General features: G+C 49.2%; 1 protein-coding gene across 2 annotated transcripts in view; it reads right to left on the bottom strand.

The window, feature by feature from the left end:
• Positions 1 to 18,550, bottom strand: part of RYR1 (ryanodine receptor 1) — a 122,587-nt gene that overhangs the window by 84,320 nt on the left and 19,717 nt on the right. For both annotated transcript variants that reach the window (XM_054710466.1, XM_054710465.1), the window contains exons 17-31: positions 17,970 to 18,103; positions 17,253 to 17,494; positions 16,330 to 16,522; positions 15,166 to 15,382; positions 13,479 to 13,583; positions 13,149 to 13,252; positions 12,586 to 12,669; positions 11,572 to 11,879; positions 10,550 to 10,752; positions 9,425 to 9,599; positions 9,046 to 9,254; positions 4,223 to 4,617; positions 2,876 to 3,008; positions 1,930 to 2,090; positions 1,298 to 1,463 (exon numbers count right to left, since the gene is read on the bottom strand). In XM_054710466.1, coding sequence (XP_054566441.1) covers positions 1,298 to 1,463; positions 1,930 to 2,090; positions 2,876 to 3,008; positions 4,223 to 4,617; positions 9,046 to 9,254; positions 9,425 to 9,599; positions 10,550 to 10,752; positions 11,572 to 11,879; positions 12,586 to 12,669; positions 13,149 to 13,252; positions 13,479 to 13,583; positions 15,166 to 15,382; positions 16,330 to 16,522; positions 17,253 to 17,494; positions 17,970 to 18,103 — 2,829 coding nt within the window. The remainder of the gene's footprint in view (positions 1 to 1,297; positions 1,464 to 1,929; positions 2,091 to 2,875; positions 3,009 to 4,222; positions 4,618 to 9,045; positions 9,255 to 9,424; positions 9,600 to 10,549; positions 10,753 to 11,571; positions 11,880 to 12,585; positions 12,670 to 13,148; positions 13,253 to 13,478; positions 13,584 to 15,165; positions 15,383 to 16,329; positions 16,523 to 17,252; positions 17,495 to 17,969; positions 18,104 to 18,550) is intronic.

The following is an 18,550-nucleotide window of genomic DNA, read 5'->3' as shown; positions in this document are numbered from 1 at the left end:
AATAAGTCTAGTACCCACTTGACAGCATCCATAGTTATTACAATATTATTGACTATATCCCCTAGGTTGTGGTTTACACCCCTAGGACTATTTTTATAACTGGCCATTTGTACTTCTTAATTCCTTCACCGTTTTCATTCCAATCCCCCTCCCATCCGGCAGCCATGTTTGTTCTCTGTACCTATGAATTTGTTTCTGTTTTGTTTGTTTGTGTGTTTTGGTTTTTAGATTCCACGTATAGGTGAAACCTTATGGTATTTGTCTTTCTTGGTAGCATAATATCCTCTAGGTCAATCCATGTTGTCACAAATGCCTAGATTTCATTCTTTTTGTGACTTAGTAGTATTCCATTGTATGTCTGTACCGCATCTTTATCCACTTGTCTATCAGTGGACGCTTAGGTTGCTCCCATATCTTGGATAGTGCAAATAATGCTGCAATGAACATAGAGGTAATATGTCTTTTCAAATTAGGGGTTTGCATTTCTTCAGATAAATACCCAGAAGTGGGATTCCTGGGTCACATGGCAAGTCTATCTTGAATTTTTTTGAGGAACCTCCATACTGTTTCCCACAGTGGCTGCACCAATTTGCAGGAGGGTTCCCTTTTCTCCACATCCTCACCAACACTTGCTGACTTATTGAAAATAGCCATTCTGACAGGTGTGAGGTGATATCTCATTGTGGTGTCTCTGATGATTAGTTTTGCTGAGTATCTTTTTGTAGAGATTCTGTATTTTAACAAACTCTCAGGTGATACAGACACTGCTGATCCAGGGACCATACTTTAGATGGATTAATGGGGGGACAGGTGAATAAATATGACAGAAAGCCATTGTAGGAAAACATGGATGGTAGATTCTTGGTAGTGGGTATATGAGTATTCACTGTACAATTCCTTTAGTTTTGCTGTACACTTGAAATTTTTCATAATAAAATGTTGAAAGGAAAAGTCCACCTTAGGATTCTGGCCTACCTACGGTGTTCCCTGATTGGTGAAAAGGTGGTGACTGGTGGCACCCATCCTAATAGGGAATACAAAACTCTCTTTAAGATCAAGGCTATGTTCTGACTCCTTCTTTCTGGGACTCAGTTCACTGGGTGGTTCAACTAGACTGTTTCCCTGGGGCCTGCCAGCTCTGGCCAGTCCTGAGGACAGAGCAGGTACTGTTTGCTTTGTTTTAGGTGCTGTTTTTGTCCTGAATTTTTTTAAGGTCTGGACTCCAGGGGTGTCTGGGAAGGTTGTCCCAGGAGGCTGGGACATGATGCTATTGCTAAGTTGAAAGGTTTGGGCTCACCTGGAAAAAGGTGTTGCTCTCTTTGCCATTGGCTGTAAAGGTCATTAGGCCAGTGGCCAAGTCCACCAGGCAGCCAATGACAAGGTCTGTGTGGCTGATCCGGCCCTGCTGCCCGGAGCTCACGAAGTCTCCGCCCCACACCATGTAGCAGTTGCTGCACTTGAGGCTGGAGGAGACAGGGGTTGATCAGTGCGTGGGTCCTCAGCCAAAGCATTCTGGACCCTGGATACCCCCTTCCCCAAGCTCCTAGAATGCCGCAACCTCAGGGCTCATCCCCAAACCTCCACCACCTGCAGACCTGAGCACTGAAACCCCTCACCCCAGACCCTGAGCCCCTCAGAGCTAGAATTCTTAAAAGCTGGTGGGATGTCCTGGAAGGAGGAGAAGGAAGGGGAGCAAAGAGGAGAGAACAGAGAAGGGAGGTGAGGTAGAAAGAAGAGGGCAAGATGAAAAAGGAGGAGTAAACAGAAAAGAAGAAATGGAAAAAGGAGAGGAGGAAGAAAAAAAAGCAGAACAGAAGCCATTGGAAGAAAATAAACAGGAAGAGAGGAGGAAAACCAGGAGGGAAGCTTCTGAGCCAGGTGCCCAGCGCCGATGTCCCGCCTCCCACAGTCCCCACCCCTCCCTGGCACCTGCTATGGACGTTGCCTTGTTCATCCCCCATGGTCACCGTCACTGCCCGGACCTTGGTGAGGTCGAAGTTCATGTCGTGCTGATGGTAGTCAGGGGTGACCCAGCCCACCCACACGCAGCTGGGTTCCTGGCCAGCAAAGACCCTCACGGAGTAGTAGTACTGGAGAGGCAAAGGGAAGATCAGTGGTCAGTCCAAAAGAATGGTGACATAGGGCTTCCCTGGCACTTTAAGTGGGTTTCTCTGGATTCTCAGTGTCTTCTGGGAATTTAACAAGTCTCCAGATTTGAGACCCCCTGGGTCTATGTCCCTCTGTTTCTGTGTTTATTGATTTATTTCTAAACTCGGAAATCCTTTGGGGGTATTTTGTGATACCCCCAAGTTTGGGTCTCTCCTCAGGTTACAGCAAAGTTACAAATAAACAATGGCTAACAAACAGCTCACTAATTAGCTCACAAATTAACTCACATAATCCTTACAATTACCATCAATTGTAATAACCTTATCATTACCATTTTACGGATGGAAAAAACCATAGAGCTCTTTGACAAGTGGCACCCAGATCACCCATGATCCTAACATGGCTGTTTGTCTCAGAAAATGTTCTAGATTTGGGGAATCCCAAAACTATTGGAATAATGGTAAATTTTGGTTCCCAGGAATATGCTAGAATAACTTAAATTTGGATATATTGAGTTTATATGGGTGAATACAAATATTGGGGCCCCAAGTTTATATTGGTTTATCCCTTGGATGTTTTTAGATCCCTGCGAGTTATGCTAGTGTGCTTTGTAACTTCACAGTGATTCCCACAATTTTTAGGCTCTATGGATCTAGGAGTTCAAAGGAGTCTCCAGTGTATATTGAGGTATGGCAGTTCCTAGGAATCACAACATGAAATTCTGAAATCTGACAGGTTTCTAAAGTTGAAGGTCCTTGGTTCACACCGTGGTGGTGTTGAGGATGATCTCAGGGTCATCACGGTTATCAGCAGGCACCACCTCTCGAGGGAGTCGGGGCAGAGCCGGAGTGGCTGGTGGCTGGGTCATCATGGCAGCCTTTTTGGCCTTGAATAAGAACCTGGTGGTGGGGAGGAGAAGTTTCGTAAGAACTAGCTCTCAAGCCCAGCCCTCCAATCCTCCTGACTACAACATTCATGCTGCCCACATCTGTCCTAACTACATCCTGTTTCTCATACCCAAGGCCTTGCCCCTAGAGCCGTGGTCGGCAAACTGCGGCTCGCGAGCCACATGCGGCTGTTTGGCCCCTTGAGTGTGGCTCTTCCACAAAATACCACGGCCTGGGCGAGTCTATTTTGAAGAAGTGGCGTTAGAAGAAGTTTAAGTTTAAAAAATTTGGCTCTCAAAAGAAATTTCAATCATTGTACTGTTGATATTTGGCTCTGTTGACTAATGAGTTTGCCGACCCCTGCCCTAGAGGATAGAATTCCCAACTATGCCAGCCTAATCTATTCTGAAAGTGCTGCGCTCTGAGGTTGTGAATGCTGGTTGACCCAAATTTAGAGGAGCATCTGGGAACATGGAACTTCCCTGGGGGCATACAGTGGTACCCCTATTGTCAGCATTTCTCATATGCGTTTCTCATATGGGTGTTAAAGGAATTTGGGAAAGGACCATTTTTCTTGTGTGGCACTGTCTGGTACACTGAAAGCAAGTAGAATCGATGGAGACCCTAGGAGCAGCTGTGATAACCCAAACTGATAACCAAAATCTTCCATCATTTCCAACCCCCGCCCCCCACCACCACCATCACCAAAATACACAGAACTACATCCCACTGAAAACCACTACCATAGTGGGGGAAAGCTGATTTCATTTCAATTCAAGTTTAATGCCTTCTGAGGGCATCCCTTGAAATAGTTTTGGGGGTACATGTGAGACACAGAAATGACCCTGATTTAGAAGACCACTGGTGTTCACCGGGTTACCTTGGCATATGGTCAACTCTGCCAAGATACTGAGGTCCTCCCTATAAAGTCCATAGTTAATGAAGCCCATTGGGTGAAATGCTTTGAGGCCCACCAGGTACCCCAAGGATAGTGAAGTTCTCCATAGACATAGTGGGGCACCCCAATTTTACATTCTCAGGGAAATTAGAGCTTCCTAGGAAAATAAAGGCGTTCACTTGAGACACGATAGGATCCATCAGTATTTTGACTTACTTCGCATATATGGGGATACCTTGGGATACAATGGGGTTTATCGTTATTGAGGTTGTCTAACTGGGGGTCCCAGGACAGACCCTAGGCCTCGCCTGGCCCCACCTTGACTCACCCTCTCTTCTTGTTCTTCTCTGTGGTAGCATCCTTCTCATTTTCCGCCCTGGCAGGCTGGGCCTCTGCCCCAGCCTGGAGGGTGCCTCCAGGTGCCCCCTCCTTGGCAGTTCCCTCTTTACCCCCCTCAGCTTCGCCCCAGCGCCCAGCTGAGCGGCGCAGGTTCTCATAGTCTGTGTCAGGCTCTGCTGCCCAGGCCTCGTCCTCAGCAGGGGGCTGCAGGCCAGGGGACGCCAGAGGGGTGGCCCCCGCAGTGCAGCGGAAGTGCTGATGGAACTGGACTGGAAGGCTCAGGCGAAGAAAGAGCATCTCCACCAGACTGTTCTGGGAGCCCCAGGTGCGGTGGGTCAGGCGCAGGCAGGGGGGTGTATCCACAGTGCCGTCCACACGGGCCACCTGCGGGGAGGGGCAGGGAGCACTGAGCCTGATAGGTGGGCTAGGCCATTGGTCCTAAACCCGGTTACACACCGAGCCACCATTAGGCCTTAGAGCACCTGTGTGAGAATCAGTCAAAAGTATCCCCTCCTCTGGGTGGATAAACTCCCCATGGGGCACACAGTTTGGCCATGGGGTGCAGTCAGCCCTCTGTCAACCTTTGTCTGGGCACCTGGTACAGTGGCAGCCCTGGTCAGACACTGGGATCACTTTCAAAACCTACCTATAGCCATGGCAGGTTTGGCTCAGTGGTTAGAGCATCAGCCTGTGGATGGAAGAGTTCTGGGTTTGATTCCCTGTCAAGGGTATGTACCCTGGGGGCATGTGTGGGAGGCAACCAATCGATGTGTCTCTCTCTTTCTCTCTCTCTCCCCCTCCTCCCTCCCTTCCGCTCTCTCTAGAAATCAATGGAAAGAATGTCCTCCAGTGAGTATTAAAAAAAACCTACCTATGCACAGGCCTTACTCCAGACCAAGTCACCCATCTACCCATCCATCAATCCACTCATCCATCCAACCATCCATCTGTCCACTCATTCATTTGTCCATATACCTGTCCATCCACCTGTCCACTTGTCCACCGGTCTATCCATCCATCCAACCCACAGATATTTACTGACTACCTACTGTATATCAGGCACTGTTCCAGGTTCTGGGAACACAGCAGTGAACAGAACAAAGGTCTTGCCATCCTGGTCTCTCAGGGAGACCTCTTGGGGAGAGCAGCCCAGGGTTTCGTAAAGGTGCCCCAGAAAAAATTTTGTTACACTTATAAATGGAAACATAACACTCAGAAAAGTACGCACATCATAAGTGCATAGCACCTTGAGTTTCCAGAGTGAACACACATGTGTGCCCAGCACCCAGAAGGAGGAACAGAACACAACCAAGCCTCTAGGAGCCCCCTCAGTGCCTGTTTAGTCACTACCCTCTCAAGGACCATGCGAGTTTCTGATGAGGGAGATGCACCGACCTGGCCTAAATAAGGGACAGAAGCAGGTAGAGGGACAGATGTCTGTCCTGTGTGCTCCAAGTACAGACTCTCAAAAGTTTTCTGGTTCAGTTCAAAGGGAAAGAAATACCAATCCTGCAATAAGTGTATGAAACGCCATGCTCTGGTTAATGTAATATACTCTGCTGTACTGAATGCAGTGTGTAATTTTTGTCTGTGGCTAAAAACTAAAATCTGTGTCCCAGTTAATCATTTAATTGCACATGTGAGATTTGCTGCTGTTGCAGTATAAACACTAGGTATCATAGGATTGAAAATAAGTTATATTATCCTATCTAATAAAAGAGTAATATGCAAATTGACCATCACTCCAACACACAAGATGGCTGCCCCCAGGTGGACACAAGATGGCCGCCAAAAGATGGCCAGCAGGGAAGGGCAGTTGGGAGGGACCAGGCCTGCAGGGGAGGGCAGTTAGGGGTGACCAGGCTGGCAGAGGAGGGCAGTTGGGGGGGACCAGGCCTGCAGGGGAGGGCAGTTAGGGGTGACCAGGCCTGAAGGGGAGGGCAGTTAGGGGCAATCAGGCTGGCAGGGGAGCAGTTAGGCATCAATCAGGCTGGCAGGGGATTGGTTAGAGGGTGATCAGGCTGGCAGGCAGAAGCAATTAGGGGCAATCAGGAAGGTAGGCAGGCGAGCAGTTGGGAGCCAGCAGTCCTGGATTGTGAGAGGGATGTCCGACTGCCCATTTAGGTAGAATCGGGCCTAAACAGGCAGTCATACATCCCTCGAGGGGTCCCAGATTGGAGAGGGTGCAGGCTGGGCTGAGGGACACACCTCCCATGCACAAATTTCATGCACCGGGCCTCTAGTAGTTCATAAAAGCTGAAAATTAGAAATTAAACCCACAAGTGAAATGTTTGAAATGATTATACTCATGTCTACATAAGATGTGATTGGGACATCAGGTACTTATAGTGATGATTTAAGTACTGATATTGAAGAAAACCAAGCTTTCTTTCTCTTTTGGTTTATTGATTTGGTTTAATTTCCATTATGCTATGTTGTATAATCAAAGCATTGTAATCTTATTTAAAAATAAATTACTTAAGAACAAAAAAAGTTTTCTGGAGACTCCATCAACAATTGGAGAGGTTCCCTTTCTTTGATGCCCCTCTCAAGTTGACCTCCTGAAGGACTAGCTGCTGAGATGGACCTCTGTGCTCCTCACCAGCCAAAGAATTCACCTCAAGCCCTGGCTGGTGTGGCTCAGTTGGTTGGAGCATCGCCCTGTACACCGAAAGGTGACGGGTTCGACTCCCAGTCAGGGCATATACTGGGGCCAGTTGGGGCCAGTGTGGGAGGATGTTTCTCTCTCTCTCAAATCAATTTTTAAAATGTAAAAAGAGAATTCACCCCAAACTGTGCAACAGAGATTTGCTGTCCCCAGACTGAAAGCAGGATCTTCTCTCTCTTCCCTTCCTTATAAATCCTGTTTGGACTTTGCTCCTTGACAACAGTCTACTGACCTCTCCCTCCTGTGATGTGTGTGCAAAGTAACTAAATGTCTGAGTTATCCTTTCACAGTAACACCCTCCTGATTTATCACACCACAGATTAGCTTTGCCTGTTCTTGAACTTTCTACAAGTGGGACCCCACAGTATGTGTTCTTTTGTGCCTGGCTCTTTCACTCAACATTATGTCTGTGAGGTTTGTCCGTGTGTTGTGTATATACTATAGTTTGCTCATTCTCACTGCTATCTAGCATTCTGGTCTTTGTGTTGTGAAGGCCACTGGCAGTGGCAGGAGTTGGGAAGTTCACGGCTACTCCATCATCTTCTCCTGCCCCAGCCACCTCTCTGGTCTGTCTCCACTCTCACCTTCTACTGTCAATAGGAATCTTTCCAAAACTCAAATCTACACTGTACATTTCCCTGTTTAATACCCTTCAACTTTTATGTAGTCTTAAAATGCCTCCCCACAAAGACTTCGTAATTACAAACAGAGAGTGACTTTACAGTGGGGAAATCTGTCAGACTCCACCTTAACTACAGAGTCTAAGTTGATAGAAGACATCAACTTAGATACAGAGACATCGTGTGCCTCCTGATAGCCTACACAACGTAAATGTTGCGGAATCCCTGCCAAGTACACAGAACCTGAACCTAACCATGAGGAATCATCAGACAAACCTGAACCGAGGGACATTCTGCAAAATAACTGGCCTGTACACTTCAAAATGTCAATGTCATGAAAGACAAAGAAAGGCTCAGAAACATTCTATTTTAAGACTAAAAGCATAGCAATAAACGCCATATTGGATCCCAGACCAGAAAAATAAAAAGGGACATTATTGCCACAATTTATAAATTTTAAACATGGGTTGTGAATTAGGTGATAGTTTATACCAGTGTTAAATTTCCTGATTTTCATAACTGCACTGCATGTAGTTCTGTAAGAGCATAGTCTGTTCTGAAGAAATGCATATTGAAAGTTTAGGGGTAAAGAGGCATGATGTCTCCAACTTACTCAAATGATTCAGTAAAAAAAAAAAAAAGAGGAAGATTGTGTGAGAGGGAGATCCGAACAATGCCATGGATGGGAAAACTGGGGCTCAGGAAGAGACAGTCATACGCCCAATGTAAGAGGCCAGCTCCAGCTCTGACTGATTCTAAAGCTGAACCTCAGTCACATAGGATTCGAGTTCTTCCCAGATTGAGAAAAGGACTATCACTTTGGTCAATGGGGGGTATTTATGGTAAGAGTCTGACCCTGAGTTCAACCCTGGGAAAGAAAAGACACTGGAGTCTAAAAATTAGGATACTGGCCCTAGCTGGTTTGGCTCAGTGATAGAGCGCTGGCCTGGGGACTGAAGGGTCCTGGGTTTGATTCTGGTCAAGGGCACATGCCCGGGTTGCGGGCTCGACCCCCAGGAGGGGGCGTGCAAGAGGCAGCCAATCAATGATTCTCTCTCATCATTGATGTTTCTATCTCTCTATCCCTCGACCTTCCTCTTTGAAATCAATAAAAATTATTTTTAAAAAATTAGGATACTAAAAACAAATAAATGAACAAACAGAAAAGGCAAATAACAATCGGTAACGAGGGTGCCAAAATGTACTCAAGGTTTATATTTCTTTAAACTTTTGTTCTATGATCAGATAGTTAAAAGACTGGAAATTTCCAATGGAATCATTTAATCCAGCTTCTCTTTCCTCCATTTCCCCATTTTAATAGGCAAGGTACCTGGAGCTGAGTAAGGTTGTGGTTTGCCAAGGTTATACCCTACAAGGTGGCCCTGAGAACCCATCACCCTGACACCCCCTTGTACACGGTTTGTCAGCTAACACGGAAGGAAAAGAGAAGCTCGGGGAAGAGAATTGCAGGGAAAATGAGGTCTGGAGGCAGATCAGAAGGTATTGAGTGGGGTCAGTCCTCACCTCATAGTGGGGGTGCTCAAGGGGCACGGCCTCAAACTGGGGAAGGCTTTTGCTGAACCAGGTGGTGACCGGGCGTTGCATGTTGATGGCGAATGGCTCAAAGCCTTCCTGAAGACCGCAGATGGCAAAGAACCGCAGGGAGCTCACATCCTGGCCCAGGTTCAGGTGGCCCACCTGGCCAGGTCCCAAGCTGCAGACCGGCAGGAAACCTGGTGGGAGGGCGTGAGTGGGCAGAGGTGAGATAGGTGGGCAGGGCAAGGACTTGTGGGGAGCGGGTAACGTGGAAGGAAAGGATGGAAGAGGGGGAGGCTGGAACGGGCAGCGTAGGGTCGGGTCAGACAGAAGAAAATCAGAAAGGGGCCACGAGGCCAGCCCTCACCATCACCAATCTCAATATCGCGGAAGGCTGTTTCGGAACCTGAATCGGACATGAGGATCTCGCCATTGAGGGTGAAGATTATGGTGTTCTCTGTGAGGTCAATCATGCAGCCCACAACATCACCCGACTGCCAGGGACGCCCAAATGGTTCACTGCCCAAGTGCCAGCGCTGGCCCTGTGAGGAGGCAAGGGGAAGATGTGGCATGAAAGAGACACACAAAGGAATGGAGACATAAGAAAGCAAGGAGAGACATGTAAATGTACACGTTACAAAGCGTCAGGTCCAGGGCATGTGGGACAAAGCAGTGGTCATCCCCCCAGTGTCCCCATCTTTCCCCACATGTGTATCCATGACCCCTGGAATGTAAGGGACAGGCTTTTATGCTTTTGCTTCCCTTCTGCTTAGGTTCTCTACTGAGTCCATGGGTTGATGCAGGGAAGAAAGAAAGTATAGACAAATAGATAAATGGATGATTGGATGAGTTGTTGGATGGATAAATAAATGAACTAATGGATCCCAGCTGGCATGGCTCAGTGATTGAGCGTCAACTTGTGAACCTGGAGGTCATGGTTTGATTCTCGGTCAGGGCACATGCCTGGGTTGTGGGCTCGATCCCCAGAGTGGGGTGTGCAGGAGGCAGCTGATCAATGATCCTTTCTCATCATTGACGTTTCTATCCCTCTCTCCCTCTCCCTTCCTCTCTGAAATAAATAATAGTATTTTTAAATGACTTAATGGTTCCACATACTAAATTATTGAATAGATGAATGGATAGATAAGTGAAATTGCAAATTGATTAAATAGGTGAGCAGCTGAATTAACAAATGAATTAAGTAGGTGGAAAAGTGGATGGTTAAGTGATTATCTGGACAGACGATTCGATGGATGGAGAGTTGGATTTGTGGATGGGTTAATGGATAGTTGGATAGAGAGATGGATGATGCGTAGATATATGTATGGACAGAGAAAGAGGGAAGGATGGATGGGTGGATGAATGGGTGAGTAGTAAGGTAGATGTAGGGATGGGTGGAGAGAGTGGGGCACAGACAGAGGCAGGGCTGACGTATATGAGCTGTGGGAGGGACTACAGGACATGGCAGAGTGGAGCCCAGGGAACTACCCACCCGGTGCCCGTTGAAGACATAGGCCAGCTCATCAGCTCCCAACTCCATGTCAGGCCGCAGCTCAGGCCTCGCCCAGCCCACTCGCATCTCGCCTGTGGTGACTGCCTCAAACTCGAAGTACCAGCGACCAGTCTGCACCGCATAGGATTTCTCTGCCCGGAAGATGCGCACTCGATCCCAACGGGACTGGCTTTCGACCAGACCTACAAATGGGGCCAGGCAGAGTCAAAGAGGCTGGATGGGGAGTGGATACAAGGCAACGGGAGGGTGGTGGGAGAAACCCGCGAAGGTAAGGCTGGGAGAAGAGGGACAATTGTTTGGTGTTAGAGGAGAAGAACTGGGAAATCTCGGACTAGACAAAGAAAGGTAGAAGGGACCTACTAAGTGAAACTTCTCCCCTATTGTCTTTAGCAGTCAGAGCTCTCAGAGAAGAGATACTGACAGAGACATAGAGGGAGGAAGTCAGGTCGGTCATGGTCATAGTCTCGGGCTAAGGATCAAGATTACAGTTAATACTTAGAATCAAGTGTTGAGAGCTGGATCAAAGAGAGAAAGTCAGAGTCAGGGTCAGGGAGGAAATAGAAATTGGGGTTGTACCAAGGGGTTGAGAAATTGAAGGCTGGGGACCATAGCCAGGGTTAGGGGTCAAGGCTGCTGTTAGAGGAAAGCAATGGGTCAGGGGTCAAGTTAGGGGTCTCTGAGATCTTGGTTGGGTGGCTCCATGTATTAGCTATAGTCCAGAGGTTAGGGGTTAAGGATCATAGCTGGGGGTCAGGGATTGGAGTCTGGGGTCAGGGTCAGTGCTCACTGGGCTCCTGGTCTGGTGGCTCAGTGTTGCAGTCATAGCCCAGGCAGAGTTTGCATTAAGTCAAGGTCAGTGGGTAAGATCCAGTTCAGGGTTGGGGTCAGAGTAAAGGTCAGAGTTGGGGGTAGAGGTTCAGTATTGTAGCTGTAGCCCGTTCAGAGGTTGAGTTGGCTCAGAGATCAGGGGTCAGGGCTGGGGGCCGGAGGTCAACACTCACTGGGCTCCTGGTCAGGTGGCTCAATGTTGTAGCCATAGCCCAGCAGGGTGCGCACAGCTTGGCAGAGGCTGTCCCTGTTGCTGCGCTTGGTGGCCTCATCCAACAGGCGGTAGGGCACTAGGCGAGGGTTTCGGCGTGCAGGGATGTCCTGCACAGCACTGTAGCTCCAGCCCTGGGCCACACGGTCTCGGGCCCACACGTTGTGCCCGTTCTCTGCCAGCCGGTCCACCAGCGTCGTCTGTGCTGGCGTTAGCCGCACGTGGCTCAGGTCCAGCGGTGCTGGTTTGTACCCGTTGCTCATCATATACCTACAGGTGTGGTGGCACTGGTGTATAAGCTCAGTGCTATGGGACCCCTGACTCTGAACTGACCCTTGTCTCCAGGATCCCCAGGGGCCACGAATCTTGGAATTTCTGACCTTTGATCTTTGACATTAGGGGTCTATGACTCCCTGAATAATCTTGGAGATGCTTGACCTTTGACCCCAGGATCCTGTGACCCTAGCAAAAGCTTTGATTTCACTGACCTCTGGCTTCTGTGACTCTATCTTGATTCTGGGAGCCTCATCTCTAACCCTGGAGTGCTCTGACCTCTCACCTCTAGCTTTGAGGTTTCTTACCTCTAACCCTAAGACCTTATTGCTCCAGACTCCTAGCTTGGGAGCCCTTGACCTCTGAACCCTGGTCTCTATCCCCAGGACCTCTCACCTATAATTTTAGGATCCTTTACAAAGTCTCGCCTCTTCCCATTGATTCCTGGCCTCTAACTTAGAGATCTAACCTCTGCATATAACCCCTGGGGCCTGACATGCTTCTATTCTCCCTCTAGAACTCCTAACTCTAAAATCCTGACACTTCCCAAGACACTCACCACTGATTCCAGACCCTGACCCCTGAGCCTATGATCTTCAACCCATGGCCCCTTCTTCTCTGACCCCAGTCTCCCCACAAGATCCCTCAATCATGCCAGCCCCGTACTTTATTCCCCAGGGGGACCCAGGCCACCCACACTCACGTCTTAGGGAGTTTTGTCTTCTTCAAGTTGTCCTCCGCCTTCTCGTCTGCCATGCCCACATGGCAGCCCAGAGCCAGCAGCGTCCTGGGGTGGAGGGTGGGGGTATAGGGTCACCCCACCCAGTCCCCTGCCCCATGTCTCTCTCCTGCAGCCCCTGTTGCCTCTGTCTCTAGGTCTCCAGCTCTCTTCTTATCTTTCCCCCAGCTTCCTGGGTGTTTTTGTTCCCACCTCTCTCTGTCTTAGCCTCTGTCTCTCTGACTCTGTCTTTCCCTGTTTCTTTCTCTGTATCTTTTGACTGTCCATTTTCCCCTCTGCCTCTTTCTGTCTCTCTCTCTCTGTCTGTCTGTCTGTCTCTTCTTGATTATCTTGCCTTCTGCCTCTATCTCTCTTTCTTGCCCTATGTCAGTTTCTTCCTCACAAGCCCTGCCTCTCTCTGTCTGTTTCTTTTGCCATTTTTCCTCTCTCTCTCTCTTTCAGTCTGTCTCCCTCTCCCTTTGTCCCTTTGCCCCTGCTCCATGGGACCGCCCTCCCCACCAGCCCCTGCTCCATGGGACCCCCCTCACTTGAGTGTCTCCCCCGACATCTGCAGGTTGTAATTCCTCTCAGGCTCTGGTAGGCTGTGGAAGTTCACAAGACATGGGTGCAGCCTCTTATTGTCATCCCGAACCTGGAGAAACCCCAGGGTCAAGTTCTGGGTTCCCTCTTCCCTTCCCCCAACATTCCCAGACTGTGACCCCTGACCTCCCACCCTTAGTTCTGCCACTGGAAACCCAAGGACACCCCCTCGCCCCATGCTGTAAAGGCCCTTCCCTCAGCCACTGACCCCTCCCAATAGTGAGCCATGCCGCGCCTTCTGCAGCAAGTCCAGCCTGATGCTGCAGGTAGTCACTTACCGGGCCATAGGTCCAGCCCTGCTCAATGCGAGTCAGAGCCCAGAGTTCATGGATATTCTCTGCCAGCTTCTCCCGAATCCGCTCCAGATGGGGAGGCAGGACAATCTGGGGCAGAAGACATCCGTGAGCCCCTGAGTTCTCTCCAGCTTGCACTGTGACCCCTCTTCCAGAGAACATGTGCAAGCTCTGTCACCCCGTCGCCCCCCCCGCCCCCCCCCAGCATGCTCTTCTGACCTTTTCTGCTATTCCAAGCCCTGCTCCCCATCTCCATGACCTGACTCCAGGATTGGTACCAGCCAAGTAAGGACTTAGCATCATCAGAATTAAGGGGTCGTCTGGAAATGGGTCTGTCTCTCCCATGTCCGGGAAGCTCCAGAGGACAGAACCTGGGCTTCCTCAGTTTCTACCATTTTCCCAGGCCTGCCCAGTCCAGAGCCAGGCCCAGAGGAGATGCTTGGAAAATGTTTGCTGAATGAATGGTCAAGTGTCTTTCTTTCTCTGTACAGTGAGGATTTGAACAATACTTAACTCATAATACCTCATAAAGGTTCAGTGAAATCACTTCCATAAATTATTAGATGTATGTAGTTTATCTAAATGTCTGGCACATAGTAGGTGCCTAATAAATGTTTATATTGTTGCTGTTCTCCAGGCAGGAGATAGGTGAACCAGGGTGGGCTGTGGGGAGGAGAGGGAAGGGGATGAGGATGTCCAGGAGGCTGGGGTTTGGGGAGGGAGATACCAAGAAGGAGGCCCAGGGCTCTGGCCTGGCTACAGGGGAATGGAAAGGTCATCCCTGAAATAATATTACTACTACTACTACTACTACTACTACTACTACTAACAGGAACTATATTGAGTACTTACTATTTACTCAGGAATGTGCTAAGCACTTTGCCTTTATTAATTTATCCACACTTCACAACAATGCTATGAGGTAGGTTCTATTGTTATCCCCTTTTCTCAAATGAGGAAACTGAGGCACAGAGAAGTGAAGCCACATGCTCATGGTGACATATTAAAAACCAAACCCTTATGGTCAGTCTTTCTTATTCTTTTTTTAAATCCTCACCAGAGGACATGCTTTTTTATTTTAGAGAAGGAGGGAGGAAAGGAGGAAGAGAGAGAGAGAAACATCAATCAGTTTCCTCCCATCCGAGCCCCGAATGGGGATTGAACCCACAACCCAGGTATGTGCCCTGACCGGGGATTTAACCCACAACCTTTTGGTATATGGGACAATGCTCCAACCAACTAAGCCACACCGGCCAGCGCGTGGTCAGTCTCTTGAACACTGCTGAAATCCCCTGCTACAGGGACATGCTTGGAGGGAAGGTGGGGAGTTCAGGTCGGGATAAGGGTGGTGGGAGTGGTGGATAAGATCACAGGCTTTGGAATCACACCGCCTCGGTTCACATCGGCGGTGTGACTTGCACAGATTGTTTAACATGTCTGGGCCTCTTTTTCCACATCTGTAAGTTGGGGGTCACAATAGTCATTTCCTTAGGGGGCTATAGTGAGGACTCCCTGAAATGGGGAGTCTGCCTTGAGAGTCCTTTGCCTCCTCCTCTCTACTTTAGTTCCCCTCTCTCTTACACAAGATTCCTAACTTCCAGCTCAGCTCCCCACCTCCCTGACTCCGAAGGGAGTCTGCCTCACCGGGAAACCCCTGCAGGACAGGCACTACCTGGACAGTGTCCACGGGGCAGGGCACAAAGTCGGTATGTGAAAGGCAGCGGCTGGGGCCCACCAAGTGGGGCCCCCGGGGCCCCTCCCGCCGATACTCCTTGATGGGTTCCAGATGGAGTCGCTCTCTCGGCAGCACAGCCTCATGGCATGGGGCATAGCCAGGTGGGGGGAGGAACTTGAATTCACCGTGTCGGCCACCAAGAAGGAACCGTACCCTGATGGGAGAGTGAGGTCACTGGAGGGGCAGGTTACAGGGGTGAGTCTGTACTCAGTAGCAATAAGGGAGCAATCCTAGGGTTGGTGGAAGGTTCTGGGGAGACCTGAGATCACTGGACAGTCAAAGGATGATAAAGGCTAAAAAGGAGTCAGAAAGGGTATTCTAAAGTCGAAAAAGAATGTCTGAGGTCAATGGGGATCATTGGAAAGTCAAAGAAGGAAAGTGTGGGGTCCTTAAGAGAGTTAATGTAAGGTCACAGTACGTCTTTTGGAGGCTCTTGGTCAACAGAGCATTTGGGGATATTGGAAGGTTTTGGGGAGACCAAGAAGGTCATTTGGGAGTCACTGAGAATCTGGTGTAACTATGAGATAACCATAATTGCCCCTGAATGGGAAGTCACTCACAGAGCTTGGGGATCATTGGGAAAAGGCTGACTAATTGAGAGGTCTTTGAAATATGTGGGGTCACTCTGGGGTCAGTGGGAGATTAAGCGATTGAAAGATCATTGAGAGATGTTGGAGTCACTGAGAAGTGTTTAAGAGTATGGAGTCATTAGGAATGTCCAAGGTCATTGCGGATTTATTGGGAGGTTTTGGGGTCATTAGAAGATCATCATCATATTCTGGAGTCATTTGGAGGTCACTGGAATAGCATAGAGTCATTGGGACAGTCTGAGGTAATTTAAGAGTCTGAAGTTTTTAGGTCATTGTGAAATTTTGGGGACACTTGAAGGTCACCAGAAGAACCTGGAGTTGGGGAGAAGCTAAGGTCATTGGGAGGACACCGAAAGTGTCCGGGGTCATGTAGAGGTCATTGGGACCTTTACCTATGGGTCTGACAGCTCATCTTGAAGATGAGCTGCTGGGTGTTGACAGTGCTTGGGGAAGCTGTCTCAGGACAGTCCCAGGTCTGGGGACTGGCAAGGGGACAGGGGCAAGTCCTTACTTCACACCAGCTGAGAAGCTGACGACAGGGAAGAAGAGCCCATCAAGGTTGAAGGCCTCGAAGACGCCCTGTACGGGACAGCCATTGATGCGGAAGGAGATGGATGGAACACTGAGGTCCAGGCAGCAGCTGACCACATCCTCTGGGGCCAGGAGATGCTGACCTGGGGAAGTCACTGGCCGTGCCACATGTCCTGCACCAGGGACACCAGGGAGGGGTCAGAAGTCAGAGGTCCCATGGGACCAATGATCTCAAGAGACAAGGGGCAGATATTAGAGCAGGCGTCCTCAAACTACGGCCCGCGGGCCACATGCGGGTGTTTTTGCCGTTTTGGTTTTTTTTACTTCAAAATAAGATATGTGCAGTGTGCACAGGAATTTGTTCATAGATTTTTTAAACTATAGTCCGGCCCTCCAACGGTGTGAGGGACAGTGAACTGGCCCCCTGTTTGAAAAGTTTGAGGACCCCTGTATTAGAGGATCTTATGGAGTTTGGATCCTGGGAACTCTAAAGTCAAGTGTTTCTGTAGCTCTGCAACAAACAGAGATCAAGGCTCCCTGAGGTTAGGACCATTAAAGCTGTGGGGTCAGAGATTAAAGACTTTATGGAGTTAGGATTTGGATCCTTTGGAGTTAGAAGTCAAAATCAGAGGTCAAAATAATCTGGGCAGTTTTCTGGGATCTCTAGGGTCACAGATCATACATCCTCTGGGGTCAGAGTTCTGGAGGCTATGAAGAAATGTATTAGGAACAGGATTCTGGAACCTCTAGGTATAGGGTCATGATAAATGAGGAGTAAAGAATAAAAAGTTGGCCTGTTTGGGGGGGGTCAGGATCCTAAGAACTCTAAGGTATGCGGTGAGAGGCTTGGAAACTCTAGGGTCAATGGTCAGGGTTGGTCATCCCCCAGAAGGGTTCAGATACCTGTCCAGAGATGCAGTCCATCGAAGCCGTAGGAATAGAGGTCATCACCAACCCCGTTGCCGCCCCAGCCCTCGCCACCCCCAGGGTAAGGGCTGTAGCCCTCAGTGAGGGCCCAGCCCACCCGCAGGTGGGTGGCCTGAGCTGTCAGGAATGGAGTCACTTCATCCACCATCACCTCAAAGTACCATTTTCCATACTGTGTAGAGCCCTCTGCTCGGCCCACAAAGATGTTGGGGCGGATGCTGTAGGAGAGAGGGAACAAGAGTAGGGGATGAAGGAGAGGTGGAGAGGAGAGGAGAGCCAGGTAATTGCAGAGTTGGAGGGAGAGGGAGAGTGGGGAGAAAGAGAGGCAAAGAGACAGAGACAGAAAAAGAGATATATACACAGGGAAAACAGAGAAGCAGAGGCATGAAGGCAGAGAATACGAAACAGACAAAGGGAGAACAAGCAGAGACAGAAACAGACAGGGAGACCAAAGACAGAGAGAAGAGAGAGATGGGGGGAAAGATGAGGAGGAGAAATAGAGAGAGACAGAAACAGAGAGTGAAAGGAACAGACAGATGCAGAAATGGAGAAGGGACCGAGGACACGAGTGGGGAGCCAGGTGAGCTGGGGCAAGAGCAGACAACTGTGAGGGCCAGGTGTTAAGTCCAGGGTGGGAGACAGAGGAAGGGACTAGAGTCTCTTAGTCAGGGTGAGGTCAGGCTAGGTTCAGACCTGGTGACATAGTTGATGAGGTTTGTCTGCAGCAGAAGCTCACGGCCAGGGAGCAAGTTCTCGGTAATGAGATCTTGATTGGAGCGCACAGCCACGCCATTACACACACACAGGGAACACAGCACATCCAGCACCTGGAGGTCAAGGTCAGAGATCATGATGTAAGGGCACCAAGGCAGGAATCCATGAGAGGCCCTGGGTGGGAAGCCAGAAGTAAAGGGTGGTATGTCAGAATAGGAGATGGACATTTTGACTGAGAGGAGGTAGAGAAAGTGGGATGTCAGGGATCACAGAGAAAGGTCAAGGGTCAAAGAGAAAGGTCAGGTGTAAGAAATGAGTGTCTGAAGTAAGATGTTAGAAGGAAAAAGTCAGGGAAAGAGTGAAAGGGCTATATTAGTGAGAGAGCGCAGGGGTCAGGGTGAGATTTGAGATCAGCAGGGGTTGCAAACTAGTGTCTGCCTCCTCCCCGGCAAATTCTGCGAAGTGAGCAGCGGTGGTGTAGACATTTAGGCTGTCAATGCAATTCAGGACCAGGGAGAGCATCCCCTGAGGTGGGAAAAACAAGAGGTCACCACAGGAGT

Source organism: Eptesicus fuscus, chromosome 21 (genome assembly GCF_027574615.1).
Source record: "Eptesicus fuscus isolate TK198812 chromosome 21, DD_ASM_mEF_20220401, whole genome shotgun sequence".
Lineage (NCBI taxonomy): Eukaryota > Metazoa > Chordata > Mammalia > Chiroptera > Vespertilionidae > Eptesicus > Eptesicus fuscus.
Note: the sequence above shows the minus strand (reverse complement) of the source record. Positions and strands in the feature narration are given on the sequence as shown.